Below are 18,933 nucleotides of genomic sequence, written 5' to 3' on the forward strand. Positions count from 1 at the left end.
TGGTAAAGTTTAGCATTCATAAAAAGCACACAGCAGATATGGTGCATTTTAGCTCATCACTCACTGAGGTGGGAATCACCAGGCTATTTAGTCTGCCTTTCTTATAACAATGGGTGCCCCTTACTGCAAGACCTATTCTCTAGCACTGTGCACAATGCTCAGTCTGACTCACTTTAAAAATTACAAAAGCACATCATTGTGTTTCTTTAGTTCCATTCACCCAGTGATGGCACTTCACAGATAGGTGGGTAAGTACTGTCTCCACTTTAAAGATAATGTCACTGAGGCACAAAGAGCTGAAATGACTGGCCACAGAACATAGCAAGTCAGTGGGAGAGCTGAAAATAGAACTTCCAGTCCCCTGTTTAAACCACTACTTCTAACTGAAGACATTTTGTCTGCTATGTCTTTACAGTGCTCTAATTCTGACCCTACCACTGACTCACTGTCTGACCAGAGGGCAGGTCACTCCAACTCTGTTTCTGTTTCTCCATCTGTAAAGCAGGGATGGTAATACTTTCTTCAGCTGGGTGTTGTGATCATTATGCAGGGGTAGGGTTTGTTTTTGTGTAGCACTATGCTAAGACTTCTATTTATTTGCATTAATGCTTGTGTTATGGAGGCTTTGGTGGGTGCATTTGACAATGTCTAAGAATAGAAAAGCTTCTTTTGGCTGATGTACTGAACGCATGCCATCTCACAATGGACTTTGCCTTCTGTTTTTAAACTGCAGCTGGCCCGGATTCAGACAGACAGTGTAGTGGAAATGCTTCGCAAGCGATACCTCAGCCTTCATTTTGAGATTGGTAAGTGTTCAAATGCTGCTCGGAGGCAAGGAGCAGCTGGAGTGGGATGGTTTGATGCGTAACGACATCGTGTATCAGCTATGAGAAAGGGACCAAGAGACTTTTCCCATTGGACCATATGAACTAGAACCATAAACTCACTGAACATTAAATCTCACCAAATGAGGGTAAATCCGTCCTCATCATCGTATCCACTCATTATACTCCACACCTGAACATAGCCATTATATGAACAACATACCCCCGTATCTCAATGTCTGTACTTTGACCCGTTAACCTTTTACCCCCAATCGGGGATATTGCAGATTATGTATTCCTTACGCCACCCAAACCTAACCGAATTTCGCACCCCTTGATAATCTGTACCTTATTCCCTGATAACCAGAAACTTCTATGCTTAAACTCTATACTGTTTTCTTTTTATTTCAACATCTTAATAAAATTATTAAATCTGTTATGCAAGAAGCCCTTGGCCCAAGGAAGAGAGATTGCGGCGTTTGCATAAGTGGAGAATCCAGATCAGTTCCATCCAGTTAGGCTCACGTGACTGAGCAAGAGATGCTAATGTCTGCAGAGCAAGGAGAGGATGGATTCCATGTACCGCTGAGCATTGAGTTCCTGAGTTTCTATACAGATTATGATACTGTCACTCGATAGAGTAACCGTGTATTAGTCTAGCTCCAAGCCAGATGCACCATATGTTCATGTTCAAGTGCAAAGTAAAAAATTATATCAACCAGACAGGGAGCAGTCAGGAGCCCAATGCTACTTTGATTGGACGGCTGCTGAGCACCTGCCTAGTAGCAGGAGTGAGGCCAGAGAAGGTGCTCAAAGCAAAGTGTCTTGTTAGTGTGATGAGGATCCTGCTTAAAACTACTATCCTTAGATACACACTCTCATGGCCTTCCCTTTTCTTACTCTGTGCTCTTGGGAATAAGGCAGCACACTTCCAGAAGACCTAATCTTTACTCCTGCTTAGTGCAGAGTACTCCTAGAATATTCCTGCTACATGGAGCCTGCATTCACACCTGCACTAGAATGCAGCAGCCATGTACCCCTTTGCCGCATACCACACAGAGACTTACAGAGTCTGGGCCTATCTGATCTCTCTGTATTGCTGCTCTTAAAAAGCTCTCTCTTTGAACAGTTGCCATGTCAACAACTGGAGACAAGATCCTGGACACTGCTCTTTCCAAGGTAAATGACCTCTTCCTCCTTTGAATTGAGTGAGGCTATATGTGACTATGTTGGTAATATGCTTCATGTTCCTCCCTCCCTATTTAGATTGGAGAGAAGAGCCTCTTTACCAAGGAGCTGGAAAATGCACTGGAAAAAAATGAGTAAGAGCTCTGATCCTTTCTCTTGCTTACCGCAGGCCATGGAATGGCCCGGGCAGTGCTGCAGATTCTGTCTGCATCTGAAATCAAGACAAACATTCACACCCTAGTGGCTTGTTTGTAATTCAAACTTCTTTTAGAACATTTTGGAGAATGATAGGCTTGTGAAATGTGCTATCCATAGTCTGTCTCCTTCCCTGACTGTTTTAGTTGGGCTTACATGGCTGAAAGAAAAATGTGTCATGTCAATCAGTAATGACATGACAAGTCATGGGTCACGTCAATCAGTTGGTTGAACCAATGCCCTGCAACCTGTGGTATTTTTAGAGCAACAGTATTATTTGTTACATACACATCACTGAGTGGTCACATACAGTTTGAATACAGAAATTTCAGTAGATGCCTCAGATTCAGAGCTGGGCATTAAACAGTCTCCAAAGCCTCCCGCCTGTTAATTGTACTCACTGCCAACAGTGCAGGAGAACCGGAAGCATTAGGATTAAGGCTCTTTTGGGGTAACTTATTTCTGTGGGAAACCTTGGTTCAGATGTCAGTTGTGACTGAGGGAGATTGCTGTTTTTTACCTCATGTTACAGCTAGGGTATGGGATGCACATGGATCGAGGGACTTGTCTCAATTTGGATTAAAATTAAAGATTCCCCTTTGGGTCCTTGTCATCTAAGGGCCTGATCTAACTCTCACTGAAGTCAGTAAAAAGACTCCCAGTGAGTTCAGGCTACAAGGATTCAAGCCCTTTTTTGATGGCCATGTCAGTGGTATGAAGTGATGCAGGCAGCTTGAGCTCTGGGTTGCTGCCTACTGAAAAATAGTTATTTAAATCTGACTGGGATATCTGATCCCACTGAGCTCTGTGTACTGCAAGGTTGATGGGTGTCTGTGCAATGTGCGTATAGGTCTTCAGCACCCACACCAGGCTCTTCAAATCATTTTGCAAATATTTATGATGTAGCAGCCCTGGGAGATATATATCATAATGTTACAGATGGAAAAACTGAGGCACAGAGAGATGAAGTGACTTGTCTAAAGTTGCACAGTGAATCAGTAGAAGAACTGGGAATAGAACCCAAGATTCCTGACTTCCAGCCCCCCTTTCTACACTAAAGCCCAGTGTGGAAATTTTATTTCTCAGATCATCTGCAGGCATCTTGCAGGTGCCCCATGGGCTCCTTCACTCACACCATGCTCTGACTTTTCTCTCCTCTAACTTGTAGAGTTGACCTGGTTGTTCACTCCTTGAAGGACCTGCCAACTTCGCTCCCGCCTGGCTTCACCATTGGGGCCATCTGCAAGTAAGAGTGCCTTGAGAGGCCTGACTTCCTGAGGGGTTTTAAAATCCCCAGAGGGACCATTTTTACTGTTGGCATCCTGTGTGATGATTTTGGTCGGTCTCAATCTATTTCCCATTGTGTAGGTAACTGTACTGCACAATTTGCCACTGTGCTTGTCATCTTGTTGCCTGCCTCAGAAGAGAGAGAGAGAGAGCCCAAATTCCATGGGCTATGAAGGCTGAACCCCTCTCTCTCTTCCTTAAAGAGGGTTTGGGTGGGCTCCAGGTCAGACTTAATCATGTCAACAGAAGGTGGTGCCTGTGGGAAGCTTGCCCTTCCGCTGCCTGTGCTGTGCCTACTCTGTGGATGAGTAGAGAACCGACTGTCCAGAATTGTCAAACCAGCACCTTCACCAGCTCTAGATTAATTAGAAGGAAAAATGGAAAAGGAAAAGAAAGTGCTCCTTGTAGTGGATTAAAGATAAGGAAGTTAGAGGCACCTCCACTAAGGACCATGAACAGAACTGTTTCCATTTAGCCACATCCTATGGAATAATGTCTTGTCTACACTGTATTTCTTTGCAGAAGGGAAAACCCCCATGATGCTGTTGTTTTTCATCCCAAGAACTATGGGAAAACCCTCAACAGCCTTCCTGAAAAGAGGTGAGTGGATGGGAGAGGTGTTGTTGAACAAATGGAGTGGTGAAAAGGGATAGGCTTAGACTTCTCAACACCAAAACCGCCTGCTCTCCATTATTCTTTGTGAACCCCCTGTGTTAATACATTTAACATCCAGACTCTGATCTGTCCCTTGCCCTTTACACAGATGAAGAGGTGTTTTCAGTGTGGTGTGGTGGTGGTGGTGTTTTTTTTTTTCATTTAAGTTAAAGTGAACCATTTGTAGGAATTAGCAATAAAGGAATAAAAACTTAATAAGAATCCCAGGAACCATACTTATCACTATGACCTGGAAAAGAATTACTGCTGTTGAATAAATGAGCGAGACATGACCTCTCATCTCTCCAGTCATCCTTTGATATCTGACATTTTCTAAATCCTCCACAACCCCCAAAATGAATTCTTAGCGCTAAATATCTTCAAAGCACCGTGCACACTAAAATCCTCCTCCCTTTCCTGACTGACACAGCGGTCATTCAGCTTTATTCTATCTCCACCGAGTTCAAGGGACTTAAAGCAGGGATGAACTTGGCTCAGTGTTTTTGTGACCCACACCACAGCCAACTCCCTCTCCTCCTTGGTCTTATGGCTTTTCCTGTTGCATTCACCTAATCCACCCTGATGGTAACACAACTCAGCAGGAGCAGACTTTTCTGTCCACGCTTCGTGACTCAGACTAAGGACTAGTCTACTCTAGAATCGCTACAGCAGCATAGGTCTACCGATGTAGCTGTGCCGCTGTAGTGCTGCTAGTGCAGACAATCTATGCCGACGGGAGAGAGCTCTCCCGTCGGCATAATTACTCCACTTTCCCAAGTGGCAGTAGCTATGTCGGTGGGAGAGTGTCTCCCACTGACACAGCGCTGTCCACACTGGCGCTTAGGTCGCTGTAACTCACGTCGCTCAGTAGGGTGGCTTTTTCACACCCCTGAGTGACTTAAGTTAAACCAATACAAGCACTAGTGTGTACAAGCCCTGAGATGGGGGGACAAGTTCCAGAAATTACTTACTTTCAGTCCCTCTCCTTTCTCTTTGGGGATGTCTGTGTTGAAATTACCCAGATGACAGTAATCTTAATTAAAACACAGAAAATAGAAATAAAACAAAAGAAATTGTTTGCTTCACAGATGTAGATTTGCACTTCTCACAGGCTAAAGTAGAGATGGCTTGTCATCTTTTTTTATGGGATAAAAAGAAAAGTGAGTAGCATACATCCCTTGAAAAGAGTCTTCTCTCTGGTCAGACTGGCAGTCCCCCTTGCTGTCCAGAGAACTCTCCCACTGCACTCTCCAGGACTTGTTTATCAGACCTCACCTTGCACACCCAGGCATGTGTTCTGTGATCCAGGACTGATGTCCCTGCTTTCCAAACCATTTTATTCCATTTATCTGAAGAGAAAATAAGGCTTGGGGATTGCTACATTCTGTAGATGGTGGCCCACTGAGGATTGAGAGATCCTTAACAAGGCATAATAGCTGCTTTGCAAAGGCCTAACAACCTACCACAGAGACTGTGTTTTGCAGACCAGGTAGTCTGGTTACATCTAGATTTATTCAGGCCTCATGTTAAACCTCAGTTTTTCCTTCTGCCATTATGAATGATGGATAGATCCCCAAATGCTCTGTGACTAGTTTAAAAAGGTAGAGTGTGTTTCCCTGGAAGCTCCTAACCTGTCCCCAGCTAAAGGTGAGTGAATGAATCTAATTGTTTCACTGTTGTTGTTTCTTTGCTTCCTCTGAAGCGTGATTGGAACCAGTTCACTTCGGCGAGCAGCTCAGCTCAAACGGCGGTTCCCTCAGCTGGAATTCAGGGATATTGTATCCTTTCCTGGCAGAGTGCGGGAGTGGTATCTCAATAAATAACAGTTGGCTTTTCTCTAGCACTTTGGTGCTATGATTAGAACCCAGGCTTCCTGTCCTCTGCTCAAACTAACTTCATGCTGCCTTCCTAAACTACTGTGAGAGAGGAGTTTACTCTCCCTGGCCCATTCAATCCCTGTATTTTCTGCTGAGAAAGGGCCCAATATTAGTCTGGCATCTGAGAGGCAGACACACTTCACAAGAGGAATTGGCATAAGACACACAACTCATTCCAATTCAGTCACTAATGGCTTGGGTGGGATTCAGACCAGCAGTGAAAGGCTCTGTTGTCCCAGTCTCTGTCCCTTTAACTTATTTTTTAATTAGGCACAATTATTTGTCAGCTGCTGACATGTTTAGTGCTACATGAGACATGTCCACAGTCCCAGTCCCAAAGAGCCAGTGTCCAAATGATTACTTTACAACTCTCAGCAAAATTCCTTTCTTTTCTTACAGTAATGGTTGCCACCATCTGAACAAGTTTTCCAGGATAGTTCCTCAACTCAGTTATGCAAGAGACACATAGCTGGAGTTGCATAGCATAGGTTGACTTACCGCGGTAGTGTAGACAGCCTCAGAGAAGGAAGTTCTGTAGTTGATCTATGTTTGATCCAGAAGCCTGACCTGCTTGTGTATGATGCTGCATACCCCATTCCCTATGGGGAGTAACTGCTGCTGCTGCTCGGGGACAAGAGATAAGGAAGGAAAGGCCCAAGCAGAGAGGAAGGGAGCAGGCTGACGAGCTGCAGGAGTGACAGCCCTTGGTGATTGCAGCAGTAGCAGCCTCCAGTGGCTGAGTTAAGATCTGCAAGCAAAGTGTCCCAATTTGGAGATTTCAGAGTAGCAGCCGTGTTAGTCTGTATTCGCAAAAAGAAAAGGAGTACTTGTGGCACCTTAGAGACTAACCAATTTATTTGAGCATAAGCTTCCGTGAGCTTGCATCCGATGAAGTGAGCTGTAGCTCATGAAAGCTTATGCTCAAATAAATTGGTTAGTCTCTAAGGTGCCACAAATACTCCTTTTCAATTTGGAGATTGTTGTTTCTGTGCTTCTCACTTAACCCTTTATGTAGAGAGGAAATTTAAACACCCGCTTGAAAAAGCTGGATGAAAAGGATGACTTCAGTGCCATAATTCTGGCTGCTGCTGGACTGAGGAGATTGGGCTGGGAGAATCGTATTGGTCAGGTGAGGAGAAGCATAGTGGGAAATTCCATTCACTTCCAGACCCTTAACCCATTCCCTTTCAGGAACCTTAGCTGCCCCGTCATGGACGAGCATAACATCTGCTCTGAATCCATATATGCGTTATCTTGAGATTAGGCTGCATTGGAGTGAAGGTTCCACTCACTGCCTTTCCTTTCCAGAGACACATTCAGCAAACTTCTTTCCACGTGTCAATAACATTTGTCCATCTGAAAACTTCAGAGCCCTTTATAGTGCCCAAATCCTTCATGAACAGGCACTTTAAAAACATCTGATAATTCTGATAAAACATTACAACCTCCAATGAAATAAGTACCATTATACCCATTTTATGGATGGGAAAATTGAGGCACAGGGCTGGGGCATGACCATCCCTAGGTAGTACAGAGTTGGGAATAGAACCCAGGAGTTGTTACTTCCCAGTTCCTTGCTATAACCATTGTACTGCACTTCCTTTATGGAAAATAATTTCAGTCTCATCCTAAATTGCTGCTCTTTGGAGCTTTTTAAATAAAAATTTTACATAATCTTGGGTTTAGCATTACAACATATTAACTAATCTTTGCTTTTTCTCCAGATCTTAAACCCTGAAGATTGCCTTTATGCTGTTGGGCAGGTATGCTATGAAAAGCCAGCTGAGTAGCCGATTGCTATGTAACAACCAAACATTTCAACTGTGTTTTCAACTCTGCACCTTTTCTGGCTGCTGTTCTGTATGCATGCTACATCTGGGAAGTGTACTGCAGTTGTTAATTAAAGGCTAGCATCTTATCACTGTTATAAGTGATCATTCTACTCTTGAGACATGGCCTTTCAAGAGCATACTAATGCAATTAGGAGTCAGCATCTATATAGAACAAGCTGATAAGAATCAGTCTGAAGCTGTGATCCTGCAGCTCACTTGTTTAGTAATGTTCAGCTTTTTCTTTCTGGTCTCATCTTGTTGCCATGTATATATGCATATGTTATAGCAATGAGATTTGCGTGTGTGTAGGGGGTAGAGCACGACAGTGGAAATGCCTCTAAGTCATGCAGGTTCATTGGTTTGGGACTAATAGAGTGCAGACTAGAGATGCATGAAGACTGAGGACAGTGTTTCTCTCTTCCTTCAGGGTGCCTTAGCAGTAGAGGTCCGAGCTAGAGACGAAGAGATATTGGATATGGTATCCGCCTTGCATGATGCGGAAACGGTGCTGTGCTGCATTGCCGAGAGAGCCTTTATGAGACACTTGGTAGGTTTGGTACCATCACTTTTCTGTCCAATTCCTCCCTAGGAGAAGTAGTAAATGCTCACGTAGTATTGTTAAATCAACACCATGGTATCAGAAACCTACTAGTTTTCATTACCACAACTGCTAAATACAGACTAGATTCAAGTTTCTGTTCACTGGTTATTCTTCTGAACATGGCTGAATGACAGTTGAGTCTGTGTTCTACAGGCTTTTCAAAAGGTCCTGACATGGTGGGTCACATAGGAACCTTGACATGAACTTTTACCTGTGCTTTCCGTTTCAGGAGGGTGGATGTAGCGTTCCTGTAGCAGTCAGTACCATGCTGAAAGACTCCCAGGTGAGAAGAACTTAATGTATTTTATTTGAGTTCATCACTGAACATTTTTCCAACATGCACTTTTTCCCTGCCACCTGAAAATAGTTCCAGCAAGCATACTTGGCAGCTGAGGACAGCCTTGCCATCTCCACGCCGAGTCCACCAAAACAACATTGTGTAGGGCGGTGTCAAATAACCGAGGCCGACACAAGTTGTTCTTCACACAGCGCACAGTCAACCTGTGGAACTCCTTGCCTGAGGAGGTTGTGATGGCTAGGGCTATAACAGGGTTTAAAAGAGAACTAAATAAATTCATGGAGGTTAAGTCCATTAATGGCTATTAGGCAGGATGGCTAAGGAATGGTGTCCCTAGCCTCTGTTTATCAGAGGGTGGAGATGGATGGCAGGAGAGAGAGATCATTTGATCATTACCTGTTAGGTTCACTCCTTCTGGGGCACCTGGCATTGGCCACTGTCGGCAGACAGGATACTGGGCTGGATGGACCTTTGGTCTGACCCAGTATGGCCGTTCTTATGTAAGTGTAGCAGTAACACAGCTAAGAAAAAAAAATCCCTGTGTCAGGGAAAACATGATGGAACTTCGTGGACAGGGCTTAGCAGTCGTCTAATTTACCCTCAATAATTATGAGTGGTGATTCTCATCCATTCTGTAGATAAGCCTTTTTCTGGGGCTAGAAAGCCTATTCCTTTGATAATTGATAAAACTTCCCCAAGATGAAATATAAACACTACCCTGCAGAAAGGAAGCCTGACTGAAATACAGGTTGCTGTCATGCAGGAAAAAAGTTTACTCACCTTCTCGTAACTGTTGTTTCTCGAGATGTATTGTTCATGTCCATTCCAACCAGGTGTGTGCGTGCACGGTAGCCGGAAGATTTTCCCCTAGCAGCAATTGTAGGGACACCCCCTGGAGTCGTGCCTTCATGGTGCCCAATATAGAGCCCTGCCGACCTGCCACCCCCTCAGTTCCTTCTTGCCAGCTACTCCGACAGAAGGGAAGGAGGGTGGATATTGGAATGGACATGAACAACACATCTCGAAGAACAACAGTTATGAGAAAGTGAGTAACTCTTTTTTCTTCTTTGAGTGCTTGTTCATGTTGATTCCAATCAGGTGGCTCTCAAGCCCAAGTTCAGGAGGCGGGGTTGGAGTTGTCCACTGATTGGAGCACTGCTCGTCTGAAGACCGCATTGTCTCTGGCCTACTGAGAAATCACATAGTGTGTGGTGGAAGTGTAGATAGAGGACCATGTCGCTGTTCTGCATATTTCCTGAGTGGGGCCCTGCACCAGGAATGCTATTGAAGCCTATGCCCTGGTGGAGTGCGCGCTGATTGGGGGCTGCAGGAACCCCTCTCAGGTTGTAGCACTCATGAATACAGGACGCTATCCATGACAAAATGCGTTGTGAAGATACAGGCAGTCCTTTCATTTTATCCGCCACTGCCACAAATAACTGGACTGATTTTCTGGATGCTTTCATTCTCTCTATGTAAAAGGTTAGCATGCTGCGGACATCCAGAGTGTGTAATCTCTGCTCCCTGCTGCTGGAATGTGGCTCAGGGTAGAATACTGGGAGAAAGATGTCCTGGTTGATGTGAAACTGTAACACAATCTTCGGGAGGAAACCAGGATGAGGTCTGAGCTACACCTTTTCCTTCTAGAACACGGTATAAGGGAGCTCTGAGGTTAGGGCTCTGAGTTCAGACACCCTCCTAGCCACCAGGAATGCCACCTTGTGAGAGAGCGAGAGAGAGAGGAGGGAGCACGTTGCCAAGGGCTCAAAGGGCGGCCCCATTAGCCTAGAGAGGACCAGGTTGGGGTCCCAGGCAGGGACAGGCTGTCGGATGTTAGGGTATAGCCTGCTGAGCCCTTTTAAAAACCGGCTGACCTTAGGGTTAGCAAACAGAGCGGCCCTCCTTGTTCTGGTGAAAGGCTGAGATGGTGGCTAAGTGCACTCTTATCGATGACAACGGAAGCCCCTGCTGCTTCAGATGGAGGAGGCAGTCCAGAATAAGCGGCACTGGGGCCAGCGTCGGAGACGAATGGCGCTGCGCCGATCAGATTGAAAATCTCTTCCACTTGGCAAGGTAGGTGGCTCTCGTAGAGGGTTTTCTACTGCCAAGGAGGACCTGTCTAACCTGGTCTGAACAGGAAAGCTCCATTGGGTTCAAACATAGAGCTTCCATGCTGTGAGGTGAAGCGAGTCGAGGCTCGGATGTTGAAGACGGCCGTGATCTTGTGGCAGACAGTCCGGGAAGAGCGGCAGGGTGATCAGAGCTTCCACGGACATGTCTAGGAGAGATGTGTATCAGTGTTGTTGGTCCCATACTGGAGCTATCAATATAACCTGAGCTTGTTCCCTACAGATCTTAAGGAGCACCTTGTGACCCAGTGGTATAGGCGGAAAGGCATATAGGAGACAACATCCCCAGTGGAGGAGGAACATGTCCGCTCTGGAGCCTGGGCTGTGGTTCTGGAAGGAGCAGAACTGCTGGCACTTCCTGTTGTGTTGCATGAAGAATAGGTCTATCTGGGGAATGCCCCAACTCTGCCCTGGAGATCAATCTCCCCTCCTCAACCAAAGCTGAGAATTCAGCTCAGGAGTCCAAGGGAGGTAACTCTAAACTTAGCTGTCATTGAGCAAGTATTGTAGGCGTACCTGCTGACAACGGCCTGTTGGCTGGAAATGTGGAGTTGCAGTCCTCCTGTGGCGTAAATCTTCTGGCTAAATGGGTCAGTTTTTTGCATCCCTATTCTTGGGGGAAGGGCCCTGGAAACTCTGCCTCTCTTGCTGGTTAGCAGCGTCCACCACCAGAGTCAGGTTGTGAGTGAGTGTGTAGATGTTCATAGCCTTCGGAGGGCACAAAGTACCGCTGTTCATTGCATTTGGTGCCACTGATGGCTGGTCTCTGGATCTAGGGAAAGGGGATTGGCCCCTTTTGATCCTCCTCTTCTTCTGCACCGGCGATTGGGACCAGTGCCGAAGGCTGGAGCGTTCCCAAGACGCTCCATGACGGTGCCTAGAGTCCTTGGCTGCGTCTTTCTTCAGCACCTGGTCTCTTGAAGAGGGTGCTGGCGCGCTTTGCGCTGAAGATGATGTGCTGGTGGTGGGATCCCCGGCACCGGTGTCCAACTGCGGTCGAAAAGCTGCCTTCATGAGGAGGATTTTAAGCTGCTGCTCTCTTTCTTTCAGGGTTTTTGGTCAGAATTCCTGTCAGATTTTAGAGCGGTCTTTTTGGAGACTCTCGCCCAGACACTGTAAACAGGAGGTGTGGGAGTCACTTTTTGGCATGCACTTCGTGCAGTCCTTGAAGCCTGGGGATCGCAGCATGCCCCAGAGGCAACAAATAAAGGAGGGAAATGGGGGGGGGTGAACCCCCATAAATGAAACTTACAACTAACTATACTAAACTACACCACACTATCTGAATAAACAAGGTGAGTACAACAGGAATCGAACTGCTAGGTCACTTGCCGGAGCAAGAGCAAGGGAAGTTACAGTTACTGTGACTGGCAGTAAGAAGGAACTGAGGGGGTGGCGGGTCGGCAGGGCTCTATGTTGGGCGCCATGAAAGCGTGACGCCGGGGTCTCCCAGGCTGACCCTTCGGTTGCTGCTAGGGAAAAATCTTCCAGCTACTGTGCATGTGCATGCACACACACCTGATTGGAATCTATATGAACAAGCACTCTAAGAAGAAACCATGGTTTCAAACAAAAGGTACTTGTCTCCTACCTCTTGGGCAAGGAGGGTTTTGGAGGCAACATGCTTGCAAGCTTCCCATGACAGAACAGCAACCCTTTTCGGCCCATTAAGGAACGTAACAGCTGGGTTACATCCATGCTTGTGCCTGTACCTTTCCTAAAGCACACGGATTGCTCTCCCATGATGATCAATAATGTGACATGACTAGCCCCTTTAATCATAGGATCTTGGTAAGCCTCAAAATACACCTGTAAGCCTATACTGAGCCAGAAAGGAAGCAATTTGTCCAACGGCACATGGGAGTCAATGGCAGAATGGTTTCCCCAATTCTTATTAGTTTCCTCCTCAGACCAGAAATCTTAATTTTTAAAAAGGGGATGCTTGGGTTGGTCATCAGAGATGCCATGTACCTTTATTGTGTTTTGCCCAGTTGTATTTGACAGGAGCTGTTTACAGCTTGGATGGATCAGATAGCCTGAAGGACACTATGCAGACTGGTGTTAACTACCCACAGCAGGTAAATAAATAAATGCCTCTTAATTTCAGTTGGTTTTAACCTTCAAACTTCAAGTCAAATGAAAAAGACAAAAACAGGCCTTTTAACCATATTTCCTTCCATCCAGTCCTTAAAATCTTTAGTCTTCTGTTAAGGTTCCTTCCCCACTCTGAACTCTAGGGTATAGATGTGGGGACCTGTATGAAAGATTCCCTAAGCTTATTCTTACCAGCTTAGGTTAAAAACTTCCCCAAGGTACAAACTTTGCCTTGTCTTTGAACCCTATGCTGCCACCACCAAGTGTGTTTTAAACAAAGAACAGGGAAAGAGCCCACTTGGGAGACGTCTTCCCCCAAAATATCGCCCCAAGCCCTTCACCCACTGTCCTGCGGAAGGCTTGATAAAAATCCTCACCAATTTGTACAGGTGAACACAGACCCAAATACTTGGATCTTAAGAACAATGAAAAATCAATCAGGTTCTTAAAAGAAGAATTTTAATTAAAGAAAAGGTAAAAGAATCACCTGTGTAAAATCAGGATGGTAAATACCTTACAGGGTAATCAGATTCAAAACATAGAGAATCCCTCTTGGCAAAACCTTAAGTTACAAAAAGACACACAAACAGGAATATACATTCCATCCAGCACAGCTTATTTTACCAGCCATTAAACAAAAGGAAATCTAACACATTTCTAGCTAGATTACTTACTAACTAAAAGAAGTTCTGAGACTGCATTCCTGATCTGTTACCGGCAAAAGCATTACCCAGACAGACAGATGGTTTGTTTTCCCCCACTCCCGACTTGAAAGTATCTTGTCTCCTCATTGGTCATTTTGCAGCAAGGTTATCGTAGCTTCTTAACCCTTTACAGGTGAAAGGGTTTTGCCTCTGGCCAGGAGGGATTTTATAGCACTGTATACAGGAAGGTGGTTAGCCTTCCCTTTATTTTTATGACATCTTCTTTACAATGTTCTCTGATAAGGCTTACAAAAATGTATATGGAAACCTACTGTTTAACACCCAGGTTTCCCTGCTCTTTCACATTCAGTATCTTTTTTTTATTTTTAGAATCAAGAAGGACCCAATGATGATACACAGTATGTTGGCATCACAGCCAAGAAGATTCCTGGTCATGCTCAAGAGGCTGCAGAAAACCTGGGTGTCGAACTAGCCAGCTTACTGCTGAGCAAGGGTGCTAAGCGTATCCTCAGTGTTGCAAGGCAGCTCAATGATGCCCGATAGACACATCATTCCCATGCACCAGCAGCTCTTGCAGTTGGCACGATTCCTGCATGGTCAGAAGTTTGACAGAAAAAAACATGGACTTGGCTGCTGCACTGTTATCCTTCCTTAGGCGGAGTCTCTTATTTTACACTTACATCCCATTTTCCTTTACTTGTGGATCTGAAAACAAAACTTAAAATATTAAACTCTGTATTTTGAGTAGTTATGCCTGTTCAGAGGATACAGTCGTATTTGCAGTTTCTCCCGTGAGCTATCTTTTTGGGTGGTTTGTTTCAGCAACTTGTTTACCCCAAAACTATAAGCAAGCTATTTTGAATACAGTAACAAGAATAATTCAATACAAGAAACAACAAGGAGTCTGGTGGCACCTTACAAACTAACAGATTTATTTGGGCATAAGCTTTCATGGGTAAAAAACCCACTTCTGCAGATGCATGGAGTGAAAATTACAGATGCAGGCATTATTTTATTATTAAATCTGTTAGTCTTTAAGGTGCTACTGGACTCATTGTTTTTGTGGTTACAGATTAACATGGCTACCCTCTGATATTCAATACAAGAAATAATGCTAAAATGGTAAGGGACATAGGGTGCCCTTTATCTTAGGGATTGTCCTATACTTACCAGGGATCAGTGTGTGGTAATCAGTGCATTTGTGGTCGATTTAGCAGGTCTAGTGAAGACCCACTAAATTAACTGCAGATTGCTCAACTCCTGTACCCCACCTGAATGAGAAGTGCAAGGGGAGTCAACAGGAGACCTAGCAGAGTGTGGACCCTGTGGTAAGTAGATCTAAGCACGTCAACTTCAGCTACATTATTCATGTAGCTGAAGCTGTGTAACTTAGATCGATCTCCTCCTGGAGTGTAGTCTGTCCTACACATACCTCCTTTGGGCTTAATCCTGAGCCCTTCAATAACTGGCAACTGATTACTAGGTGCCAAATAAGACCCTTGATTGACCACCATTGTACTTATATTTAAACAGAACCACCAATGTTTCTGTTCGTAAGGCATCTGTTATGGATGATGCTTGGACAAATGTTTATTCACTGCCATATAAATCAATACTAATTGAACTTATTTAAAAAACCATTAGCGTATTCATTGCCAGATTGAATTAACCATAACCAAGCACAGGTGTCTACAGGTGCAACATAGTGTAAGAAAAGTTCGTTAGTATCAACTTAGACTTTTTAAAATAGGTTTGAAATAAAACCTGTTCCCTTACAGTGGGGTGGGCAAACTTTGGCCCGAGGGCCATATATGGGTAATGGAATTTGTATGGCAGGCCATGAATGCTCATAAAATTAGGGTGGGGGTGTGAAGGCTCTGCCTAGGGTTGTGGTCAGAAATGAGTTCAGGGTGTGGGAGGGGGCTGGAGTGCTGGGGGTGGAGTGGAGGAGGGCTCTGGGTTGGGGATGAGGGAGTTTGGGTGTAGTAGGGTGCTCTGGGCTGGGACTGAGGGGTTTGTAAGGTGGGAAGGGGATCAGGGTTGGGGCAGGGGCTTGGCTCAGGTGTGCAGGCTTCAGGCAGTACTTACCTCAAGCAGCTCCTTGAAGCAGTAGTATGTCCCCACTCCAGCTCCAACGTTGAAGTGTGGCCAGGCAGTTCTGCTGTGCACTGCCCTGTCCACAGGCACTGCCCCTGCAGCTCCCATTGGACACAGTTCCTGGCCAATGGAAGCTGCAGGGGCAGCACCTGTGGACAGGGCAGTGCACAGCAGAACCCCCTTTGCCCCTGCTTGAACACCAGTGCAGGGCAAGACCCACACCAGGCATAGGCAAACTTTTTGGCCTGAGGGCCACATCAGGGGTTCTGAAACTGTATGGAGGGCCAGGTAGGCTAGGTTGTACCTCCCCAAACAGCTTGGCTCCCACCCCCTGACAGGCCCCCTAGGACTCCTACGCTCATCCAACCCCCCTTCTGTTCTGTGGACCCCCCCACTTCTGCCCCATCCAATCACCCTCTGCTTCCTGATTGCCCCTTATCCAACCCCTCTGCTCCCCCTTACCATGCCACTCAGAGCACCAGGACTGGCACCTGCGCTGCCCAGCCAGAGCCAGCCACACCATCTAGAGCACCAGGGCAGGCCAGTGGCTCACAGCCCTGTCACCCACAGCACTGGTGGCACAGCAAGCTGAGGCTGCAGGGGAGGGGTTGGGGGCTAGCCTCCCCTGTGGGGAGCTCAAAGGCTGGGCAGGACAGTCCCAGGGGCTGGATGTGGTTTGCGGGCCATAGTTTGCCCACCTCTGCCCCAGGCCCTGCTCCCCAGCAAGAGCTGGAGGGCTGAATTAAAACAGCTGGCAGGCCTGCAGTTTACCCACCCTTGCCTTACACTCTAATCCTTTCAAACTCAATAGCCCGTTCCTTTTACATTAGTAGAATATGCATTTCAACTAGGGATTCATCTCCTTCATCTTACAAGCCACTACTAGTGTCTTCTAGAAACCTTTTAAATTGTAAAATGCAAATATGGTGTTTTGTAAATGAAACAACAGGTTGTTTCAATATGTATGCAACATCCATTGACTGTACTTCACTTATGAAAGGAATTGTTTCCATACCCATTTAAAGCCTTATTTTTCTTTAGGCATGTACATATTATTAACACAATTTCTGACCACTGAACCGCCCGTGCATAGAATATGCTACAGAAATAGCAGGTCACCCCGTATTTTATTAGACAATATCTACATTTTCTGGGATGTACAGGAAGTTACAAAGGCTACTACAACAGATTTAGCAGCGTCCAGTGAAAGGACACAGCTGAAAGAGAAATGGTTGCTGTTTTGTTAACTACAAGTTTGTACGAAGCCTAGAATTTTCTCTGGTTTGATCCTGCAGTGGCTGTACTGAGCTTCTGCTTGCAGATGCTGTCTGTTGAAACAGGTCAAACAAAGTATAGTGTCACTGCAGAATCAAACTAGTAAATAATTGTAACATTGCAGACAAAATTGTACAGCACATCAATAAAGTTACACAACTGCTGAGATAAGTGAAAGCCTTCTTCCATTCAAGAGGCTGAGAGCTTGTTAGTTTACAATGTTTTGGATTGTTGTGCATGACCTGATGCAAAAGATGCCCTCTGTCTTAAAAACAAGATATGTAGATATACAATTTTTGAGAGCAGTTAAAACAGGTAATTAAACAGGAACAAGGAACTCCAAAAAAAAAAACAAAAAACCACACACACACTTTTCAGGCAATTCATTCAGTGGTGCAGTTAGTTCTACAGCTGCATTCTGATGTTTTTTTTTTCAGTTCTCTGTCGGTACCATATGAAGTTACTTAAAGGATCCAGGAGCAGCAAAGCTCAGGGGGCGACACTTCAAGCTGTAAACGTGGATACCGCTTGCACGAGTCTTTGCATTGCTAATGTTGAAACATCTCAGGTAGGCAGGAGTCAAACGGGTATCAGGGGTGGACCATGCCATTGCAGAGCAAAAGAGACCCCGCGGCAGCTTCCTCTGCCACTAGGGCTTTGCACACAGCAGCTTCACCCGATGGGGCAAAACAATAGGGTTCGGGGTAGCAGCTGAGTTTACTGTTAAAGCTGGAGCTATGCGCTGCCCCAGGCACGTGCGCAGCGGTAGGGGGCCTAAGCCGGGGCTCCTCGCTATTCGTACAAGCGGCCGCCGGGCGGAAGGCCCCCCACGCAGCTTCCCCACTCGCACCCAAGGGAGTCTTCCACGCCGCGGCTGTTACGCCTCTAATTCTCCTCCCCCCCCCCCCCCCCCGGCGCCGTGCGAGGGCGGGAAAGCCTGACTCCTTCAACGCCGCTTGAGGCGCGGGGGGGCTCGCGGTCTCCCCGCCCAGGAGCCCGCTGATGGCTCGAGCAGCCTACGGATCCGCAGCTCCTTCGGCTGAGCCCTGGGGGCCGGCCCTGAAAGGGGTCTTGGGGGGCGGGGGGGGGTGAGTCTCCGCCGGCGGCGCGTGGCCGGCCCTAGTACTCCTGGGACTGCTGGCTGCTGCCCTTCTTGCCGCTCTTGGCCGGTCCGGCTCCGCCGCCGCCCGCCTTCTTGGGCAGCAGCACGGCCTGGATGTTGGGCAGGACACCGCCCTGCGCGATGGTGACACCGCCCAGCAGCTTGTTGAGCTCTTCGTCGTTGCGCACCGCGAGCTGCAGGTGCCGCGGGATAATGCGCGTCTTCTTGTTATCCCGCGCCGCGTTGCCCGCCAACTCTAGGATCTCCGCCGTCAGGTACTCGAGCACGGCGGCCAGGTACACCGGGGCGCCCGCGCCCACCCGCTCCGCGTAGTGACCGCGCCGCAGCAGCCGGTGCACGCGCCCCACGGGGAACTGCAGGCCCGCGCGGGACGAGCGAGATTTAGCCTTAGCCCGGGCCTTGCCGCCGCTCTTACCGCGGCCGGACATGGCGCGTGAAAGTGGGAGCGAAGCACGCGGCTCAGCGACCCGCTCGCAGAGCTACGCCCAGGCTCTAGCGCCAGAGCCGGAACTGCTGCCTGGTGGCGAGGTGAAGCGCGCTCGCCTTGAGCCGACCCTTCACCCGCTCGCTTTTTATTACAAAAAGATATATGTGGCTATAGTCTCCGGCGGAGAGCCAGACCCAGCCCCCTGCCCAGTGACGCTGCGCTCTGCCATTGGTGGGCAGCCCAGACGACTGTCTCCCCCGGATTGGTTAGCCTCACGAGCCGGCAAAGTTTTACGCGTTTATTGGCTGCTAAAATAAGCCAATCAGAAGGCAGGGCGCCAAATTCAAAGGTGGTACAGAGGCCAAGG

General features: G+C 46.9%; 2 protein-coding genes across 3 annotated transcripts in view; one reads left to right on the forward strand and one right to left on the reverse strand.

The window, feature by feature from the left end:
* Window positions 1-14,584, forward strand: part of HMBS (hydroxymethylbilane synthase) — a 32,355-nt gene extending 17,771 nt beyond the window's left edge. For both annotated transcript variants that reach the window (XM_074936603.1, XM_074936604.1), the window contains 12 exons: window positions 734-806; window positions 1,954-2,003; window positions 2,091-2,146; window positions 3,376-3,453; window positions 4,017-4,094; window positions 5,851-5,926; window positions 7,041-7,154; window positions 7,750-7,788; window positions 8,285-8,404; window positions 8,688-8,741; window positions 12,877-12,963; window positions 14,014-14,584. In XM_074936603.1, the coding sequence (XP_074792704.1) occupies window positions 734-806; window positions 1,954-2,003; window positions 2,091-2,146; window positions 3,376-3,453; window positions 4,017-4,094; window positions 5,851-5,926; window positions 7,041-7,154; window positions 7,750-7,788; window positions 8,285-8,404; window positions 8,688-8,741; window positions 12,877-12,963; window positions 14,014-14,187 (999 nt within the window). In that variant the 3' untranslated portion in view covers window positions 14,188-14,584. The remainder of the gene's footprint in view (window positions 1-733; window positions 807-1,953; window positions 2,004-2,090; window positions 2,147-3,375; window positions 3,454-4,016; window positions 4,095-5,850; window positions 5,927-7,040; window positions 7,155-7,749; window positions 7,789-8,284; window positions 8,405-8,687; window positions 8,742-12,876; window positions 12,964-14,013) is intronic.
* A 3,494-nt stretch (window positions 14,585-18,078) lies between these two features.
* On the reverse strand, window positions 18,079-18,758 carry H2AX (H2A.X variant histone). The gene has a single exon (XM_074936610.1). The coding sequence runs from the start codon at window positions 18,565-18,567 to the stop codon at window positions 18,136-18,138; it is 432 nt and encodes a 143-aa protein (XP_074792711.1). The 5' UTR covers window positions 18,568-18,758; the 3' UTR covers window positions 18,079-18,135.
* Between the last annotated feature and the right edge of the window lie 175 nt (window positions 18,759-18,933).

The sequence above is a fragment of the Natator depressus genome, chromosome 22 (assembly GCF_965152275.1).
Source record: "Natator depressus isolate rNatDep1 chromosome 22, rNatDep2.hap1, whole genome shotgun sequence".
NCBI classification, from domain to species: Eukaryota; Metazoa; Chordata; order Testudines; family Cheloniidae; genus Natator; species Natator depressus.